This window comes from Paramisgurnus dabryanus, chromosome 6 (assembly GCF_030506205.2).
Source record: "Paramisgurnus dabryanus chromosome 6, PD_genome_1.1, whole genome shotgun sequence".
Classification (NCBI taxonomy): domain Eukaryota; kingdom Metazoa; phylum Chordata; class Actinopteri; order Cypriniformes; family Cobitidae; genus Paramisgurnus; species Paramisgurnus dabryanus.
Genome location: NC_133342.1, coordinates 1,116,362 through 1,139,108, shown reverse-complemented (window position 1 = coordinate 1,139,108; position 22,747 = coordinate 1,116,362). Strand labels below are relative to the sequence as shown.

Below are 22,747 nucleotides of genomic sequence, written 5' to 3'. Positions count from 1 at the left end.
TTCATCTAATTCATTACCTATTGTCACAGTATGTGATTTCGGCTAACTGTCTCTCCTTCTCTGTCTCTCTCAGTGCGGTGTTCACGTGGACTAATTTATTAGTAGTGGTGGTGGAGCTGGACGGTTCCGAGCACGAAGCTCTAGATCTGGTTCCCATGGTAACTAATGTGGTTCTAGAGGAACACTACTTGATTGTGGGCGTGGTGGTCGTCGTGGATACGGGCATAATACCCATCAACTCTCGTGGGGAGAAGCAGCGCATGCACCTTCGAGACGGCTTCCTCGCCGACCAGCTCGATCCCATATATGTAGCTTACAACATGTAGAAACGCACACACTGATGATGTCGCAAAATTGATTTCCAGCACTAACCTATCACGTTCAGCACTTCAGCCTGTTAGCAGCCTCCTCAAAGTACTAAATACACACAGACATTCATTCAGAGACTTAAAGGGGCTTAAAGTCCTCTTTTAGCAGCATATCTTCAAGTTTTTAATTTCAGTTTTTGTTCGTGTTGCCCTGTTATGTTGCTAGTATTGCTTATTTTTAACTTGTGTATTAAATATGATTTGAAGTACAGGGAATTTTATAAGATAAATATATATGTTGTTGCCAATTAAAGTTATTTATTCGTGTTTTCACAAATTTATCTGTGTTATATTTGTGCTTTTATGTACTTATGCCATGTTGTTTTATGCTTCGCTGTTGTCTTTGTTGAAACAGATTTTTGAAGATGTATTAGACTTGTTTAGCATGTTTGTTATCATTTGCAGAAGCTATGTTATATCATTTTCTTTACTGGTAATTATGTACAGAAATTTGTTAAATTTCATTTTTAATTATGTTAAGTTTTGTGTTTTTTTTAGCATAACATAATAGAGGTTGATGTATCATGTATATAAAAATCATATCTGCACTGTGAGACGTATAAATATAGATTATGTGAACTAGAATTTGCATTCTAGATTCATTGCCCTGCAACAGCTAATCTCTCCTTGTTTATGTCTAGACCGTGACAAAAATGGAGGGATAAAAAGAACGACATATGCACAACGTGTTTTTATTATATTCTTTATTTATTTTTGAAGCTTCCATATGAAACTAGAGCACTTTGATTCTCTCACAATGTCTTTTCATATGTCAATAAAATATTTTCAACTATTCTTATTGAAAATGCTGACTTGCCAACGTTTGTTAAGAAGAACTAACATTGCACACTCACTGTCTGTCACCTAGTGGACGAAACACATCAATGCATTAGCATTGATTTCCAATCACAGTATTTCTTTTCCATAGCTGCCCTGACTTCAGTTTACAGTTTCTGTTTAGCTGAGCCCATCTTATTTAACTTTAATGCACCCTAAACAGACATTAAATAATAATAATATGACAATAATACTTTTATTATTGTTATTACTACTATACTATTTTTGGTTGTAGGAGTTGTCGTAAATCAGGTTAACGTATTTTGTGTAGATAGTTCAAGTAGCAGAGTGAGGCAGACCAATTTTTACATCAAAGGATGTTGAAGTAAATATGTGTAATATAATCTTTTATACAATGCTAAGTATATGCTAACTTACATTGACGTCTTATCAGTGGCGAAGCTACGGGTGGGCCTGGCCGGGCCTGGGCCCGCCCAGTTTGTGTTGTGGCCCATCCAATCAGAAGGCCATTTTCCAGATGTGTAAATAATTTAACAAAAATAAATAATAGTACTACGAATAGACGTCTTATCACACTATAATTTCATATATGTAAAACAACAATAAATATAATTAAAATATAAAATATAAGTGCAAGTTTGCATGTTCAGGCAGTTTCGCAGTTTTCTTTTACCCTATTGGTGCACACGCTTGTCAACATGAAACGTTGAATATGATTCGTCAGTCATTGTTAGTTCCGCCTACGCGCGATTGAACTGAATTTGAAAACAGCGAGTCGCAAATCATCAAGTTTAACAGCCTTTCCACGATGACATCTGCTGTTATCTGTTTACTTTTGGAGACAGAGACTATACATCACTCATGGAAATGTTGGATTACTGAGGACATCTTTTCAAACGTTAAAAAACGAAACAAGCACTTATTACTTTGATAATGACTTCATGCTGTGTTGAGAGACTGTTCTTCACCACATATTGTACAAAAACATATAACGTTACGCTCATCGATGATAAATGCTCGTCTGAGAAATTTATTTCTGCTTTTCTTTGCGCAAAGGGACGTATTATGATCAAAGATATTGGACTTTGTTATTATGATCGAGACTTTCTCCATCTTTAACCAGAAGCCCTGTATCAGACTACAGTAGGACATGTAAAGGTGAGTTCAGACATTTTCGTAATGTTTATAGTGGTGTCATTACTACAGTTTATAGTCAGGCGTATTACTCCAGTCAACTATTTAGGGGGGCAGACTCTGTGTCGTGTATATAGGCTGTATGATTTACTGTTGTTGGAATAAAATTTACACTTAAATGACAACACATGAAATTTGGATTGCGCCATGTTGTTTGATGGCCATTTTCTCATTAAATAATCTCTCAAACGAGTTCTTTAGTAAAATTAAATCACTACCTGTTGAATCCGTCGTAGCCTATGACGCTTTCACGTCATGCATTTTGCTGACAAGGAATGACATATCATTGTTCGGAACTACGTTCACGTAACGTAAATAAAGTAAAAACTAATTCCGTTACTAATTCTATTGAGTTGTGTTTTCAAGTGGATTAATAATTTGGTGGGGCACTGCCCAGACTGTATAAAACAGGCACAGCCCCACCTGCCCATATATACTGTAGACAAGCTGTTGGTTATTTGTAAGTGGTTTTATAATTTTCCCCTTGAAACATTGTGCTGCCTGCATGGCATCAAGGTAACTTTGCTTAGGTAGCGTGCACACCAACGCTTTTAAACGCGGCTGAAGACGCCGAATGCCAGCTGTTTTTTCAGCCCATGGCTTTGGTTGCTGTGATACTTGAGCTGTGAGCCGGTTGGTTGTTGTGATATTTGTCCCGCCCTTCGTCCACCGTGATTGGACGGCCATGTGAGAACTTACATTGACGAGCTGAGCTTTTAACCCAAATATTTTTTCCACAGGCATACAAACTTTGTTGTGCACGCCCCCAGTTTATGTACATTCTATGCTTTGCCCACCCTGTTTTATAAAGGCCCACCCACTTGAACATTTCTGGCTTGGCCACTGCGTCTTATATGTGTCATTGTTTTGTCTCAGGATGAAAACCAGTAGTTGTTTTCTATGGCACATTTATAAAGCTATTTAAATATGCTAATTTACCTAAGGCTTACTACTGGCTTATGGCCTAGTGCAGTGGTTCCCAAACTGGGGGCTCCAGTTTTACGACATTTTATAAAATACATTGATTTATCATAAATTCTGTATAATCAAACATTAGGATAATATAGCTACCAACCAACAGCTCAACATTGTATTATAATAAAAACTAGTGCTGGGCAAAGATTAATAATCCCGATCAATTGATACAAAATAAAAGTGATATATGTGTGTGCACTGTGTGCAATTATTATGGATATTTAACCACACACACATACATATATTCATTTCAGATTTTTATTTATATATATATAAATTTTTTCATTTATATATATAATATAGAAAATATAAATAAATATATATACACATGTAAATGTTTCTTTTATTTTATATGTGATTAATCTTTGCCCAGTTATTTAAAATTCTAAGAATGTTTTATGTCATGAATTTTCTTTTGGGGCTGCAAAGGGATGGGGGGCGCACGCCAAACAGTTTGAGATCCACAGGCCTACCCATACGGCAAAAATTAATTTCTCTGGCCAAGTATGTGTTTTTAATATATGCTAAATACATTTTATAGAAGGTAAATCTTAATATATTTTTCAATTTGAAAATATATTTAATTTCAACCCATTTTAAAATGTATTTCTAGGGGAAGCAATTTCAACCCATATGGCAAGAAATGTATGACATTTTATAAAATACATTGATTTATCATAAATTCTGTATAATCAAACTGTAGGATAATATAGCTACCAACCAACAGCTCTACATTGTATTATAATAAAAAACAATCCTGGGCAAAGATTAATCGTGATTAATCGTATACAAAATAAAAGTGTTTTTTTTATAATATATGTGGGTGTACTGTGTGAAATTATTATGTATATTTAACCACACACACATACATATATTCATTTCAGATTTTTTTATTTATATATTATTTTTTATTTATATATAATATAGAAAATATAAATAAATATATATACACATGCAAATGTTTATTAAATACTTTTATTTTGTATGCGATCGTGATTAATCTTTGCCCAGTTATTTCAAATTTTAAGATTGTTTTATGTCATGAATTTTCTTTGGGAGCTGCAAAGTAATGGGGGGGGGGGGGGGCGCACGCCAAACAGTTTGAGAACCACAGGCCTACCCATACGGCAAAAAATTAATTTCTCTGGCCAAGTATGTGTTTTTTATATATGCTAAATACATTTTATAGAAAGTAAATCTTAATATATTTTTCAATTTGAAAATATATTTAATTTCAACCCATTTAAAAATGTATTTCAAGGGGAAGCAATTACAACCCAAATGGCAAGAAATGTATTCTTGTCAAAATATATGCTAAATACAAGTTAATTTATAAAGTATATTCATAAAGAATACATTGGTGAAAAATATATTTTGTAAACCTATTCCAAAATATATTTCAGCAAATGTATTTATGGCAATTTTTTGTATGTTTAAAAATGATAGTGGCCCTAGTTGTGACTGTTTTGAGTGGAATCCGCAGGATGGCGCCGCCTTCACGCTCCCAGATGCTTCCTGGGTTATCTCACAAGGTGTTTCTAGTTCATGCGGCGCTGCGCAGACCAATCAATTTATGACACCGAAGTACCGCAAGCCTGAGTCGAAAGCTTAGCTTTTGAGACGCTCTCGCGATACTTTGATGTCGATCGGTCTACGCAGCGCAGCTTTACTCGAACACACCTACAGAGAGTCAGCAGAGGGTTGGTTTAGAGCGCATGTTGTTGCAGGATGTGGTAAGCGCAACGCTGTGAACGCGAGACGTGGCGCGAGCGGAGAAGGACGGCAGCTGGAAGTCTCGAGCGAGTTGAAGTTCGTTGGAAGGGCGGATAATCAAGAGCCCACGGCCGCCCCATACAAGGCAAGGTCGGGTGGGGAGCAGTGCTGATCCAATCACCAGCGCTCCTGGAACGAGCCCGGAACCGAGCGACGCGTTTTGTTTTCTATAAACTTTTACACTTTTGAAATGTTTCTATAGAAACCCTCTTCGACTTTTTTTGTCTAGTTTTTAGTTTTGTTTTGGATATGAGTGCGCCGGTAAACGGAGTAAACCCCAAACCCGGACCAGCGGTCAGTCAGAATGGACCGGACTCTGTTTCGAAACCGAAAGATGTCAAAGGACCCGACCCCGCGATACCGGACGAGGACCCGCAGTCTTCGGTGGCGGAGACCACAGAGATGGGAATTAAATTCGCCAAGACTTTCTTGCTTATCTTTCCCATTTACGTCTTGGGATACCTAGAGTTCAGTTTCAGTTGGGTCCTCATCGGCTTGGCCGCGCTGTTCTGGCTCAAACGGAACCGGGGCGAGAGATTTGCTCGGGTGAACCAGGCGCTGGCGTTTATGGAGCAAGAGGATCGAACGGTGCGTCAGAATCTCCAGAGCTCAGATCTGCCGCCGTGGGTGAGTGACACTGACAGTCCGCGTTACATTATTCAATGTACTTCTCATTCACATTGTAAACTTTAACCTCTGACCCCCAGCCTTATTCTGGCAGCCCAGTGTGTCATTGCCCTGTGTGGGCTGTGTGTACAGTATGGTTTAAACTAACTTTATAATGGTGCTGTCTGGAGTAGCCTATTCGTACACAATGCTTGCATGCCTGGATGACTCAGATGATCATAATTCAAATTGAGATCTCTTTAAATAGGAACTATAAAGAACTGCACTTACCACTTTCCAGGTAGACATTTATAATACAAAGAAAGATTAAATATTCAAGACATGGGTCTAAATGCAAAACATTATGACTCAGTCACTGAATAACCTTTATTGATTATTCACTTACTGTATCTGAATAGAGGGGGAGGCTTATAGATCCTAAAGCATTATATCAGAGACTGCATTAAGATCCTAGTAAGACATATACACAATGCTTTTTATTCACAAACCAGGTGTTGTCATTTGTCCTACAAAGTGGATTCAGGCGGTGTTCTGTTACTTTAAACAAATCAGATTGCTGTCAAACCTGAGATCATAGTTCTGGCGTATAACCTCATAACTGTAGCAGGCTTGTGTGCCAAAATGTTTGAGAACGTAATTTTTTTCCCCCATTTGTTGGCTGCTACAGTCTTGGAGGCCCTGGACAGGTTTCTCTGTCTTTCGGTTTTGGGTAGATGTTCAGTAATGTGAACTGGTAAGTCGTGAAACTCAGGTTGACTGATTTTATGAGTTGGGATTGGTTGGCTACAGTTGGATTGTTCTCCACCTCAACCAAGATAAAAATGTCTGATTGTAAACAAACTTATTGTTTTGGGAAACTGTATCTGTGGTTTGTTTTCAAAACCAAAATTGAAGTATTACTCATGTGTGACCTACACTTGCACGGCACGATACACTATTAAAAACTTGAACAAAAATCATCAGTTTTAGTTGTATGCATTTGATGGGTCTGTGTGTGTGTATGTTTGTAAACGTTTTTTTAAACAGTAGAGTAGATGATATATTGTTAACTCATGTCAGAAAAAGCTTCTTGTGAGTGGGTGTGGCATGTTACTATAGTGACTGACCTTGTTATTCAAAAAATGATCATATGTCATCACATCACCAAACTACAGTGAGTCACAAACTTAAGGAAATGTTGTCATAGTGATACCAACCAGATGAAGTGCACCATTTTTGGACAATGCCACAGTTGTTTGTACGAGTAGAAGAAATGACTATACCTGGAGGCAAGCGGTTATAAAGGGACTCCTCTTGCTCTATTGTGTTTTAGTGTTTGCATGCGTGTGCGTTTGTGCGGTTTCACGAATATAAAAGTTGCCTATAAATTTGGGTCTTAGTAGTTGGACAAAGAAGCATGCACACAATAATTTTTGATTGCTTATCAACTCTCAGTTTAACTTTTTAAAGTATGTCAGCTTTCGAAATCCAAAACAGAAAGTTGCATTAGGGAAAACATTACATTTACATTTACACATTTGCATTGGGAGATGCATTTATTTCAAGCGTCTTAGTGCCTTCAAAGTATACATATTATCTACATGTGTGTCTCAGGGAATCAAACCCTTTATTAATCAATGCTCTACAGACATGCATAATATTAATAATCTCAAGGCATGAAGTGACCAGGTGTAAAAACAAAGAGATTTTTGCATATCACGTTTCTCTCTGTCTCTCTCTCTCTCTCTCTCTCTCTCTCTCTCTCTCTCTCTCTCTCTCTCTCTCTCTCTCTCTCTCTCTCTCTCTCTCTCTCTCTCTCAAATTATGTTTTATTTACACACAACTGTGTGGTTAGTCGTTCCACTGCGACTCTGACTTCTCATTTAAGCCTGATTATACTTGACAGATGAAACCTTCTATAACCAGCTTGACGTAACTTTTTATGACAAATTATCTTCTCCGAATGACAACCACATGATGACAGTGCTTAATGCCAAGACCTGTGACCGGTTGCATAAACATAGCCGTGGAGATAAGGATGTGTCTTAAGAACAAGTGTGACCAACTGGCACTCTAATCAATCTTACTATTTGGGTGATTCTCACGAAATCCTAATTTAGAAGGTGTCTAGCATCAGAATTTTTAAAAAGCCCTCAAAGCCCCTTTTTTGCACATATAAGACTAAGGTCTGAACTTACTATAACCATTACTTTTAGAGGATTTAAAAAATATTTCCTATAGAATTATTTACATTTTTTTGATTATTATTATCAACAATTATCATTACCGCAACATGATATTACATTAAATATATGCATTTACAAACTCATGTTTCGGTAATGAGAACGAAAAAGTTGTCTAGGTACTATGACAAACAAAATTTCAACTTTTATCTGGAGAGAAAAAAATAAAACTGCTTACCTGGAAGCCATCTTGAGTGTCACAGTCAATTATGTCCCTTCAAACAATTTTTTTTTTGAAAATGTTAGTTCCTTGAGGGCTTAAACAATGATTGAAAATTGTTGGGGAGGATGAGAAAAATGGTCTTGGACACATTTATATTCTTTATTATTGTCTCTACATTTACCAATTATCACCAAATACCACATGTTTCTTTACTGTAAAAGTTTATAGTATAACATGAACTGAAGCTTTTTATTTTTTAGATTTTTAATTATAAATTTTCCATGTCAAAGAACCCAAATCCAGTCATGGAGACATTGCGGTAATGAAAATTTTCCCCTTAAATGTCGAAAAAACAACTTAATTGGTTTGTATGATGTCATTTGAAATCGTCAAACATGAAGAGATGTTTTATGCTTCCTATTTTGATACTGTTACTTTGCATTTATTTTTTTTAATCAAAATGGTTCATGACACCTCATAAGTCTAATTTCGTGAGAATCACCCATTTGGATTTAAATAAGGAAGAAAGAAATAGATGACTAACTTTTAATACTAGTCTAAGAAGTTTATGCAACCGGCCACAGATCACACATTTGGTCAGTAGGCGAAGAGTTTGCGGTCTTTTGTGGCTTTTCAACACATTCAACCATATGAGCATCTACACCACAAAGCAATCATGTAAAATTTTCGACTACCTTTGAATGTGATTGAAAGTGTATGACCTCAATACTTTTTAGACCCCATTTACACACATATTTAGTGCCATCCACTTTTGATCCGATCGACCAAAAAACGCGTCTTAATACCAGGTGTAAACAACTGCTAAATAAAAGGGGGAACAGTCTGATGCATTGACTTTCATTCACAGACTTCATCCTACTTTATAGAAGTAGGCCTGGTGTGGACAGGGTCTCTCTCTTGTGTCATCTCAGTTATCTTTCTGATTAAACTTGAACTGTGCTCGCTTACATCAGCAGATCTCTCTTTTACACCTTCACTCATCTGCTCTTCATGTCATCACGGTCTCGGATGCTTAGGCGCCGGTCTGTTTTATTCTCGATGATGTTTACCTTCAGCAAAAACACATCACACTTGTGTTGATCATGTGAGATATTTGAATATGTCGGTCCGCTCTACAAGTAAACAAAAACAATGCTGTCCAGTCAGCATCCTGTATTGATTCGAGATGCTGACTGTGTCCACTGACAGAGACCACATGCTAAAAAGAAATAGCAGATGACCTGTTCACCGATTTTGCTTAATCATCTCAGTGAATGGCTTGTTGTACTTCAATAAATTATTAAGCAGCTACAGCCAACAGACCTTCGATGAGTTTACAATACAAAGGTCAAATCTATAATGTTCTTCCTGATCCCTTCAGCTACTCTTAGAGCATGTTTGTTTCCTCTAAACCGGACAACAGGTTTATCCTATGACAGTTATTTGCTTAAACAGGAAATAGCATTTCTTCACGTCAGATCTTCAACAGCCGCACGCCCATGCAAACTACCTTACATTCATCATTACAGCATGAGTAGGCTAGATGCTTCCTGCCCTTTTGTGACAATTATTATTGCTTGTGAGGATCATTTAAATTCTCGTTTTACTATTGATCTGGTGATCGACGTTGCAGATCTAGCATGTACTGTATAGAAGATAGAAAGAGTCAAAGAAGAGTGCATCCGTGCATAAGACTTTGCCCCCAGGGAACTCTTTAAAGGGGCCAGTGTGTGTTTGTGGTAGAGATAAGACATGTATACAGATGCTTGTCTTTGTGTAATATCATATGGGCTTAGTGGCCGCTGCCGTCTGACAGTCCATGGGAATTAGCAGGCTAACTATAGCCGCTCTATGCGAGTATAATCAGGAAATAACACAGCTTTGAGTCATAGGCTGGATTTCTCCCTCAGGAAAATATGAGAGAGTTAATAGAGCCCGAATCAAGTCAGGGATTTTCCATTTTTACTAACTATTTCCAACTATGTCCTTTTTTTGTTACTGCAATATAAAATTCTCTGGGGAGAGATGAAAGAGAGACCATGCATTTGGCAACGCAAGAAGCTTGAGAACATTTCCAATAAGTGTCCGAGCAAGTGTCAGGTTATAGCCACATTATTATTATAGTGTAGTAATGAATGTTATTAGTTCATGTTTAGTGTGTATGAAGTAGCTAGATAGTATAGCAAGACGTGTTTGTTGTATTGTTGGACCAGTGGTTTAGTGACTGGCACAGAAACATTATTTAGGGTTGGCACCATGTTTAAACAAGTTTGAAAACAAGTCTGTGAGCAATGGAAATCCAGTTTGTGTAATAGGTTGCTGTCTTAAGGTCTTAAGTCATATTTGATGTTTATAAACCTTGAGTTTGTTATTCATTGAATCTGAAAGGTTTTGTTGGCTGAAGTACATTAAATAACAACCCATTATGTGTGCTCGACATCTAGGTTATTTCTCGCAGACTAATTTGCGTTAAACATAGCATCCACCCTGACAAAGTACCACAGAACGGTTTGAAGGGATGTATGGCCTAAAACAAGTGGCAAAAATTTTACTACACTATCTGTTGTTATTATTACCTCTTATTATCGACCAAAAAGTGACATATTCTAGTATATGTTACTTGTTGCTCCACCTTTAGCTTTTAATTACAGTGTATGTTTTGGCATTGTTTCTAAACCCTTTTTAATGTTACAACATTTTGATCTTGTTTTTGACAATGGGAGAATCAAACCACTTTGTAGCACCTTCATCAGCACATCCTAGCAAAAACTTTGAACGGGTTAAGGGTCAGGACTTTGTTGTGGCCAATTCATTTCTTAAAAATAAAAAGTCCTTATGCTCTCTGAACCACACTTTTTTAACTTACAAATACGTTTCCTATTGTCACCTTGATATGCATGTGCCACAAGGGAAGAAAAAAGTATTGATAGTAAAACCTGGCCATGGCTGCACTGTAAATTGTTTTTTTAGAAATTACAGTATTACTTGGTATTACTGGCAACTAGCTGCCAATAACTTACTGTAGATTTTACATTTATGTTATTTACTGACAACAGTTCGTTCAAAGTTAAATGAACATGAAACATTTTCAGTCTTTATCTTCTACAATAAGTTACTGGCAACCAGCTGCATAATTACAGCAATTTTTTACAGTGTGGTTAACTAAACTTATTTTATTACTGCAAAATATTACTGACTGAATTCAGGTACACGCCAAGCCGATGATCACCGGTCTGGCAGGTTTAGCGTCACTTGACTTAAAGCAGTGGTTCTCTAAATTTTTCGGCGTGCAGCCCCCATTGTGTAATTCATTGACCCCCAAAGAAAATGTATTACATTAAATATTGCAAAACTTAAAATTTGAATTAAACAAAACATATTCAATTATACAATGTAGTGCTGTTGGTTAGTAGCTTTATTTTTCTGAGGTTTAATTACACAGAAATTATGAAAAATGTATGTATTTTTTAAAATGCCATTAAACTGGGGCCACCCTGGCACCATTTTAGGGCCCCCCTGGGGGTCACGGACCCCAGTTTGAGAACCACTGACTTAAAGGGTCCATGTTTGGCAAAATCCACCTTTACAAGATGTTTAGACATAAATGTGTGTTGGCAGTGTGAAAACACAACCACCCTACAAAGAAAAAAAATATTTTTTCATCCAAATTAAACCAAAGCAGTCTCATTACACATGCTGGTTTGATTCTCTTGTTAATGTGATGTCACACTGACAAATCCCCGCCCATGGCCACTGATTGACTGGTTCATTTTACCCAAACACTTTTCTAAATGTGTTTGTTTAATATTGTCCCAGACTTTATTTACAGGAATCAGATCTTTTTTTTACTGAAAGCAGTAGCTCATTTAAAGGTACACACGTGGAAACAGCATTTTTTTAACACTTTTTAGCGTTTTGGACATGCTATAACAAATGATCGGTGTGGTATTTTGAAATGAAATTTCACATTCTACACATTCTAGGCACACATAAGACTTATTACATCTTTAATTTTTTTGGGTGTGCAGCACCCTTCCGCTAAAGCCAGTCACCATTGGCTTTTTTATGGCGCTCGTCTGGGAGTCGGATCATTTTGATTTGCTGTTCGGCATGGCCAAACAGTGCACTAGAAGAAAAAACAAAAGTGACAAAGCAAGCAAATGACAAAAGTCAAGAAGAAACAAACAGAGCGCTAATCACATTTTTACTTTATTCAAATTGGGGAATATTTTAAAAAGATTTGGCTCATAAGAGGTTACAGATATTTCTCGAATTCGTCTTTGGTGAGCCAGATTTGTGTGCAACTGGTAAGCGAGCGCTCATTTCTTTATGTTTCGTTTCACTGCAAAATATATCAAATTTATCTCATCTCATGCAGACACTGAATGGGCGTGCTTCTTGGCCGCCATCCGTTTAGTGTGTCAGGGCAACTTTGAACCCAGACGCAGCCAGCATGCGGGCCGGACGGTGTGAGCCGACCTCACAGACTGCACTACTTTGTTGACATTGGTTTGATGTGTCCCTACCCTAATAATAGCAATGAATCCAGACGCATGTACAGTGGGCACTATGCATGTTGGGTGCATGTTCTGATTCTGACATGCTGTGAAATTTGATAAATCTGTATTCTCCTTAGCGAATTAACCATTGCTGGGTTGTTTCAAATCATGGTTGGGTTAACAACACCCAGCATAAGTTTATTTATTGCCTAACGTGTTCTGTCCGATATATTTACCCAGAATTGGGTTAAAAATAACCCAGCAGAATCTAGAGTGTAATTTTTAGATTAGCATTAACAAGTGCGGTCAGCACAGGAAGTCTTTTCGTGTCGTTTTTTATGACGTAACTTCACAGTTTGTTAAACTCTCCAATTAAGATTAAGATCATTCAAAAACATGTTCAGATTTTTTTTCTGTGATTTCAGTGAATCTCCTTTGTTGTTTCCTATGTTTAAAGCATGCCAGTAATTTTTCCCCTTCTGAAACACATCACATTAACATAAGCCTTTTAATGTTATTGTTTAAGTTATGAAGAAGCTACACACTGCTTTATTTAGGAATAACAGTAGTTGACACCTAAAACATTCATCACTGTAATAATCTGGTCACAGACTTCAAAGTAGTTGCTTATGTTAATCCAATCAATGATCAGGGAGTATATGAAAAGCCTTCATCTATTTTTATCAGCGAATACACCATTGCATCTTTTTACTTTATATGGGCAATTCCATGCAAATGCCAATGTCAATCATGAAAAGTAAAGTTTTTACCCATAGTCAAAACCATACTGATACCCCAGATGTAAATATTTGTATGTATAAATATGCAAAGTCTTCATTAAAGTTTAAAAAAAAAAATGTATTGTTTCATAATTGATAGCAATTTCAGAATTCAGAAATGTCACATCCATACACTATTTCTTCCCCATAAATGTGCAAATGAAACTCAAATAAATATTTTAATATTAATATTAAAATTATTTTTTAAAGAGCCATCCCTTCTACATTTGTTTTATTATTGCACCTGGTTTGTGCATTTTAATTTAAAGAATTTCTACAAAGTATGTTGTCTCTCAAAAATGTGTGTCCTTTATTTATCACAACCATAACAGGGCTCAAGACTAAAATTTTTCACTGGTTGTACTGGTGCGCCTAACTTTTTATCTTGGGTGCACCAGAACAAAAGGTAGGTGCACCCAAATTTTGGACCATATCGCATTTAATGCCATAACCCTGTTAACCCGCACAAGGACAATGACGTCCTAAAGAGTTCTTTATTTACATTAATTCAAAGTTACTGTTTTTTTAAATGTACTTGCCTCAAAAACTATATGTCATTAAAAAACGTTAAGACTTAAGATTCAGTTTTTGACCTTTTATTTCTTTCAGAAATCCTATAGTGACAGTAATGTCTTCATTTTGGCAGGAGTTATGCATTTTTATTTAATTTTTAAGTATGACCCTCAGTCGCTGTCATTGAGAAAAATCTTCCTGCATGGTTCTCATGAAAGCACTCAACAACTCAATGTTCATTTGGGGCTTTTTTATTCAAAGTGTGCATATTTGGAGAAATATTAATTCCATTTTAAATATTTACTTTAAATTTGTGCAGGGATAGGTAATATTTAATCCATATTAATTCCTTACACGGCAATGGCTTCAGCAGCATAAAAGAATAGCGCGTCGTGCGCTCATATGAGCTTATAATAAACAAAAATGCACATGTGTCATCGCAACAAGAAATAGCTTTCAGCTCTTTAAAACAGGGGTTTTAAATGCACATTAACATTCACGATGAGAAATGTGAATGCAAACCGGACTGAAGCACATCACGCACTCCTTTATAATGTTATCATAAACTAAAATGTGCACGCAAGGCTTCTGGAGAGAGAAATAACGGATAATAAGCAAACTTCAGACGGATAAAACCTACCAAGTGCATGACTTTAAATAAATTACGTCACGTGTCGTTACGGGATCTTTATGGCATCTGAGTGAATGTGTGCACAGATTCAGAAAAAAATCATTGTCAAGTGTGAATTAACTAAGAATCAAATGATCCAGGACAAATCCCGGATGCATTTTCCGTAATGTCTGTCTGTAAATGGCTTAAGATAGAAAACATGATTATAGACTGATATTTTTCGGATGTCTGGACTATCATCATAGGGACCACAATGGAAATAAGTCTTTGGGCTTTATTGTGTTATCCCTGACTATTTATGTATTTTAATGTATGACTCGGAGTATTGTTTCATATTTTTATATTTAAGTGGTCAAATAAAATCAATCAATCAATCAATCAGGGATATATGAAAATATAAAAAGATGGCTTAATAATGAATGCATTCTCTGAGAAATTATATTACCAGTTTTGACTGCAAATGTCACATCCATAACACTGGAATTGCCCTTCTAACATGGTTAGTTATGAAGAAGCTACACATTGCTTTAGTTAGGAATAACAGTTTTTTTATTGCAATGAAAAAGAAGTACGAAACAGCAACAAATAAGCAGTTTTCCAAGTAATAAACACAGGAAACCATCAGACAATATAAGTACATGGAGTGTATGGATTAAATTCACATTAAGATTATAAAGAAATAAAACACAGAGGCCATAAATAATTTTACAAGCAAATTAAAGTAAAATATTGAATAACTTACAAATTTTAATAGTTTTTAATAACTTTCTTATTAACAGATGTCGAAATTATATCCAAATATAAACTCAATTCTTCTTTGAAGACATTGAAGTGGGGATTATTTTTTTGTACATTTACATTTATGGATATGAAACTTTCCAGTAAATAAAAGAAGATTTATACAAAAGCTTGCATTGAATATTGGGACAAACCATGAGCAATACATTTGTTACAGTACTTTTTAATCTTTGTTAATGTTAGTTAATAGAAATAAAGCTGTTCATTGTTTGTTCATGTTATTTCACAGTGCATTAACTAACGTTAACCAAATTTTAAAATAATATTAGTAATTGTTGAAATTAAATTTAATAAAGATTAATAAATGCTGTATAAGTGCAGTTCATCATTAGTTCATGGTAACTAATGTGGTTAACTAATGTTAACTAATGAACATTATTGTAAAGTGTTACCGAATATTGTCTTGTCATAAAATCCAAGAAGAATGTGTCTATAAGTTAAAGTAAAGTTTGGAAAGATATTTGGGCCAATTAGAAAGTCAATATAACACCAGAAAGACTTATTTAAAGGACGGTCCCAAAACAGATTATTAATAGTTTCAGAAGAAACTTGACAAAAGGAGCAGGATGTATCAATGTCATTTCTAAATTTCTTTAAAGGAATAACAGTTGTTGCCACCTGAAACATTCATCACTGTAATAATCCAGTCACCGACTACTTATGTAAATCCAATCAGTGACTTTTTGATCAGGGAGTGTATGAAAAACCTTGATCTTTACTTTTTTATCAGCTAATACACCATTGCATTTATTTACTTCATGTGATAACATTTGACATATTCACGATGTTGTTTACATGTTTCAGTTTCACCGTCTGTTAATGTGACTCAGTTGCATCCATGAAAATAATATTACAAACATGCTGATGGTCCAATCTGTGTTGTGTTTCAGGTTCATTTTCCAGATGTGGAGAGAGTGGAGTGGCTCAACAAGGTGTGTGTGCGTGCCTGTGGTGGGCTGGCTTTATAAAAATAGATCTGTGTTAACCCAGAAATGTCTTCTCATGAGCATTAACTCTCTCTCTCTATCTATCTCTCATTTTCAGACTGTACAGCAGATGTGGCCGTATATTTGTCAGTTTGTAGAGAAGCTCTTTAGAGAGACCATTGAACCAGCAGTTCAGGGAGCCCATGGACAGCTTAGTACATTCACCTTTACCAAGATAGACATGGGGGACAAGGTACACGCTCACACGTTTACACTCCTGTCAATATATAATAAGACTTTCTGCTGGTTTTTAATACTAAGCTTATTATATTTTTTTCTCTTAACCATCTTTCATGTTTATTACAAATTCATTTTTAAATACGAATTAAGTTTAGTTGCCGCAGGCTCATAATATAGCACATTTCCTACACTGTAAGCCCATTTTTGTCCCCATTATCTAGGTCAAACCAAGATGCATGTTTACTCAAATGAGAGAACATGCTGTACCACAGACTTGTGGTTTTAATTGGAACAGACCAAGTTAACCTTATACCCATTCCTAAAAGATAACTTAAAATAATTATTATTTCCTTTTTTTATGAGGAATGCTTTTAGGAAAAGGCCAAAGGAAGTCACAAAATTAATAAAATAACCCACTCATACACTTTGTCTCATACAAACATGACTTTTCTTCTGTCTGCAGCCCCTCAGAGTTGATGGAGTGAAAGTGTACACAGAAAATGTAGATAGACGACAGATTATTATGGACCTCCAGATCAAGTAAACACAGATACACACACCCAGTAATCCACTGGTTTTCTTTATTAAAGTTGAGAAATTGAAACTCTGTCTTGTCATTTGTGTAGTTTTGTCGGGAACACAGAAATCGATGTGGACATTAAGAAATATTACTGCCGTGCGGGAATCAAGAGCATACAGGTAAGTGTGTGTGTTTGTTTGTGTGTAGCGGTGTGTCTCAAATTACGTACTTTTTCGCCCCAAATTTACCACGTGTTCCCTTTCGAAAATCAGGTCCTGGACCTCAATCGGTTCCGATGTTCGGCTCAGATTATCATGTAATGTTTGATATTTACAGATTCAATCTTACACTTCCAGATGTGCTCGCAAGCAAATTGGGGCTACCTCGATTATAATAAACATGTTTGAAATTTAGAATAAATTGGGATGAGTATGTCAGTACTTATAATAACCAAACAGAGATGAAGGTGAATGACTGACATTTTGAAATGTGACCCTGAACCACAAAACGCGTCAAAAGTAGCACATGTATATTTGAAGCAATAGCGAACAATACATTGTATGGGTCAAAATTATCGATTTTTATGCCAAAATCATAAGGGTATTAAAAATCAGGTTTCATGAAGATATTTTGTACATTTCCTACCGTAAATATTTGAAGAGTTTGGTTCCAAAACACAATAAATCCATTTTGACTAATTTCGGTTAAAAAAAAATTCTATAATAAGAAAGTGACAAGATGAAAATCACTATTTTCTGTTACAAACTTTTACATGGCATCTTTAGATTATAATAACATTAAAAATTCAAATCCATAATTTGATTTTGAAAGATTTATTATAAAAACTGATTATTTTTTCCACAAAATGCAATAAAAAATGCACTCATCTTTGCCATATTCATTAAGTTGACTAGTGGTTTACACCAAAAAAAAAAAAAAAAACATTAATGGCATTAATCAAAACACTTACTTTGTCATATTATTAACAACACTGTCATTGCTGCTGTCATCCTTGGGACATCGTCGCTGAACTTTTTTGACAACGATCAGCTGTAAAATGTTTTGGACATGTTTGATTTTTGTTGACTTCATGTAAAATAATGGAAAGTTTTTCATAAGATCCCCTGGGGTCAATGTGTTAGCATGACAGAAGCTTCATGCTGTCATGTGAGAACAAGCAACAGCCGGCATTTTTCCATCTCCCGAGTGCCTCTCGCGTAAATTATTCGATTTTGATGGCTAACGTTTCTTTCCCGTCACAGAAAACCACCACAGATGGTATTTAGAATAAATTATCAACGGCATCAAAGTATTATTTAGTTTTTGTTTGTTTGTTGATCACAAATTACAAAGTAGATGAGGAAAACTAGGATTCTGTGTTTTCCGCGCCGCCATTGTAGTTTACAATGCCTGGAATGGTGCGCTATGATTTGTTGAGCGGATTTATTGCATTTTGCAGAGCAGGAAGACTTGGTGTTTATCATATTTTGGGAAAAAAGGAAGAAAAGATTACAAAATAATATTGGATATTGGATTTTGTGTAAAATGAAGAATTAACTTTTTCATACTGACCAAATACAATACTGATTTTAGCGATAACTAATAAAAAAATTGTTTTGCGTTTTGGAACCAAACTCTTCATAAATCAAAAATGTATTTATCATTAGTGAGAAGGTAACACTTTACAATAAGGTTCATTAGTTAACATTAGTTAACTACGTTAGTTAACATGAACTAATAATGAACTGCACTTATACTACATGTTTGTTAACTTTAACAATTCCTAATACTTTATTAAAATCTTGTTATTGTTAGTTAATGCACTGTGAACTAACATGAACAAACAATTAAAAGCTTTATTTCTATATTAACGAACATTAACAAAGATTAATAAATACTGTGACAAATGAATTGCTCATGGTTTGTTCATGTTAGTTAATACATTAACTAATGTTAACTAATAATCCTTATTGTAAAGTGTTACCAGTAATATGTGTTGCTAAGGACTTAATCTGGAAAACTTTAAAGGTGATTTTCTCAATATTTAGATTTTTTGCACCCTCAGATTTCATATTTTTAAATAGTCGTATCTTGGCCTATCCTAGCAAACCATACATCAATGGAAAGCTTATTTATTCAATCTCACTTTCAAAAAATTTACCCTTATGACTGGTTTTGTGGTCCAGGGTCCCAAATAGCAACCGCGAAATGCCGTATAGGGGGGAAATGGCTTGTGGAAGTGTGAAAACAAAGCATTTGTTAAAACTTAGCACTTAGCACGATCCCTTCGTCTAAAACAAGAATGTGTCACAATCTCCATTTGTTTATATCTGCCTCCCCGTGAGGTCAGATGATGTGCTCCCTCTGTTACGAAAATCTTGTAGTGTGTGATGCGCTATGACTTTTACATCTTGAAAATGTCAGGATTCTCCTTATGTGTGTGCCGCAATTATCGGCCAAAATTTTAAAAATCCTGTAGTGTGAGCTCGGCCTTAGGCCTGATAACCATCAGAGAGCCACATATTGAACCTTGACGTGCCTCTCATAAGCTTGTGCTGTATTTCAGAAAAGCTTCACTGCTCTGTAGTGCTGAGTCAAGCAAAAACGATTACTAAAATATAGCTGCAAGCAGCGATTAGCGGGGTTCAAGCTATTTGGGATCACAAGACGTTTAAGGGTTACGCATGCGTCAAGGCTGAGCATATCGGGAGAACGCCAACCTCAGACAAAAGCCTGAAAATACTGGAAATACTGGAAATTAAAGCTCTATAAGATATATAACTACTGTCAGTCAAGTATAAAGCTTAATATGACTGAATGATTTGTTTGTGATATGTCTAAGAAGAAAACACGGTCGCAAACGAAGCTACGTGAACTTGGCCTTGCTGAACAGGTGTCTCAGATTGATATGGCGGCAGGAAAAGATATCAACATGCAGGAGTTATCTGAACTGATTCGAATCATAATAAGGGAAGAAATTAATGCGGCGGTTGATAAACTTCAACCTCAACTGGATGTCGTTAAAAAAGATATTTCCGAGTGTTCCAATAAAGTTTCTGTTATAGAGGAAGCGCTTGACCACATGGAAACCAGGGTTGCGGCGCTGGAGTCTGCAAACGAAAGTTTGCGCAAAGAGAACACAGATCTAAAAGAGAAAGCAGATCGTTTGGAGAATCATAGTCGGAAATATAATATCCGTATTCTCGGCTTGGTTCGAGATATTGAGAAGGGGAATCCGACAAGTTTTGTGTCCGCTTTGCTTAATGATCTGTTTAAGGATAAACTCCATCGCGCACCTGAAGTGGAAAATGCTCACCGCATTGGACCTGCGGCTAAATCTGGTCAGCGCGTAATGATTGTGAGGATGCATAGGTTGGATACAAGAGATGAGATTCTACGTCTTGCCAAGAAAGAAAAGCTGTTTGAGATTCGTGGAATGAAACTGCGTATTTTTCCTGATTTTACTGATGAAACAGCTAAAGCCAGGGCGCTTTTCCGTGAGGTGAGGAACAAGTTGTGGAGCGCGGGAGTGATACATGGGATCATGCATCCAGCTATTTTGATTTTGACTTATAATGAAAAGACCATCAAGTTTACTGATCACTTAGCTGCAGAGAAATTCTATATGACTGTGGTTGAACCGGTGATGCAAAGTATGAAGGAACATTGATGGCCAAGTAGGTACAGACTTTGTGTATATAATTTAGTTTACAGACATATTTAAGTCTGTTTCTGAAGGTCTAATTTTAATATGATTTCAGTATCTCGGTTTAATTATATTAGTTTAAATGGTAATAATGAGTTTAAGTGGTTGGTTTGATTGATGATTTATGTTGTATGATTCAATTACCACAGATGCTACTGTATGTGTAAAATAAGAAGCTTGTCTGAGTTGGGTAATATCCCATTAGTTGTTGTTTACAAATGTTGTCAAATGGGGAGTGTATCACTGGGAATGTGTATGTATGTGTTTTTTTGAGTGTTGCGTGTTTTTGTTGTTTTATTTGTTTATTTGATAGCTCTTTACTATGTTTAGTCAGAAATTACTTTGAGTGTAAAATAAAAAATGGTGTCGGATAAAATATTCTTAAAGAAAGGGTTAAAAATAGCTCATTTGAATATTTGTAGTTTGCGAAATAAGATGCATGATATAACTGGGATTTTGAAAAATAATAATATACATATTTTGGCAATATCTGAAACGCATTTGGATGCATCTATAGATAGTTCTTTGTTGCATGTAAATGGATACTTATTATATAGACAAGATAGAAATATTAATGGAGGAGGAGTGGCATTTTATGTTCAGGATCAAATTCCAGTAAAAATAAGACGGGAACTTGGTTGTGTTGGGGTTGAAGTGCTGTGGTTGGAGGTACAGTTGCCACATTTAAAGTCTATCTTAGTTGGTTGCTGCTATAGGCCACCCAATGCGCCTATAGTTTGTTTAGATCGAATCTGTTATATGTTGGATATAGTTGGTGATTTAGATATGGGTGCAATCGAATGGATCTATAGTTATCTTATTAATAGGGAGTTTAATGTATTGTTTAATGGTAGTTATTCTGAGACAAAGGTTCTGCGTTGTGGGGTGCCTCAAGGGAGTTGTCTTGGACCATTGTTATTTTCTATTTTTATAAATGATCTGTCTTTTATGTTGGGGTGTGCCACTATTGCTCTATATGCAGATGACTTGACAATTTCCATATCGGATTATAACTCTACCAGACTTAATACTTCATTAACTAATGAACTAAAATTAATTGAAAATTGGATTAGGGATAATAAGTTAATTATTAATGTTGAGAAGAGTAAATGTATGATGCTGGGATCAAGTCATCTTTTAAAAAATTCTCCTGCTCTGTACTTGTCAGTAGGTGGTTTAATTATAGAACAAGTGGTTGAGGCCAAATTGCTAGGTGTGATTGTGGATAGCAGGTTGACCTGGAACGTTCAGATTAAATCAATATTGAATAAAATGGGAAGGAGCATGGCTGTAGTTCGACATTGGAGAAAATCTATACCAATGCGTATACGGAAAACTTTGGTTGAATCAATTGTTTTGTGTCATCTGGATTATTGTTCCATCATTTGGGCTACAACTACAGAAAATAATTTAAACAGATTACAGATTGCACAAAATAAAGCATCTCGGCCTGTTCTAAATTGTTCTTTTAGAACAAGTATCAGGGATATGCATAATAAGTTAGCATGGCTTCATGTAAGAAGCAGAATTAAGTATTCTCTTATTAAATTCTTAAAAAATATAATTATTACAAAAGCACCAGAAATAATTTATAACAGGTTGATTCTTTTCAGTGATGTTCATACTTATTCTACTCGTCAATCAAGTGAAGGGCGTTTTTTGTTACCTGTATGTCGAACAAAGCAACTTCAAAGAACTTTGTATTATAGAGCAATGGTGGCATGGAACTCACTCCCGTTATTTTTGGTTTCTGAGAGTCGCAATGCTGGTTTTTCTAAAAGATTGAGATTGTATTTATTTACCTTGGAGTAACTGTAATTAATAGTTATTGTTTAATGAGCTAAGGCAATTGTGACGTTATTATTATATTTTACACAATAAGTTATGATATTTTGAACATAGTAGAGCTTATATTGTAATATTGTTATATGGTTATGTTGTGTGTGTGTGTGTGTGTGTGTGTGTGTGTGTGTGTGTGTGTGTGTGTGTGTATGAGTGTGTATGGAGTGTAGATG

The 22,747-nt window shown here is 35.7% G+C and overlaps 2 protein-coding genes across 7 annotated transcripts in view; both read left to right on the top strand.

Moving 5' to 3' along the window:
• The window catches only part of dip2cb (disco-interacting protein 2 homolog Cb), a 51,419-nt gene extending 50,251 nt beyond the window's left edge, over positions 1-1,168 (top strand). For all 4 annotated transcript variants that reach the window (XM_065266361.2, XM_065266350.2, XM_065266369.2 and 1 more), the window contains one exon: positions 74-1,168. In XM_065266361.2, coding sequence (XP_065122433.1) covers positions 74-326 — 253 coding nt within the window. In that variant the 3' untranslated portion in view covers positions 327-1,168. The remainder of the gene's footprint in view (positions 1-73) is intronic.
• Positions 1,169-5,057: 3,889 nt separating this feature from the next.
• esyt2a (extended synaptotagmin-like protein 2a) overlaps positions 5,058-22,747 on the top strand; it is a 43,605-nt gene continuing 25,915 nt past the window's right edge. For all 3 annotated transcript variants that reach the window (XM_065266396.2, XM_065266388.2, XM_065266379.2), the window contains exons 1-5: positions 5,058-5,735; positions 16,231-16,272; positions 16,385-16,519; positions 16,970-17,046; positions 17,133-17,205. In XM_065266396.2, the coding sequence (XP_065122468.1) occupies positions 5,358-5,735; positions 16,231-16,272; positions 16,385-16,519; positions 16,970-17,046; positions 17,133-17,205 (705 nt within the window). In that variant the 5' untranslated portion in view covers positions 5,058-5,357. The remainder of the gene's footprint in view (positions 5,736-16,230; positions 16,273-16,384; positions 16,520-16,969; positions 17,047-17,132; positions 17,206-22,747) is intronic.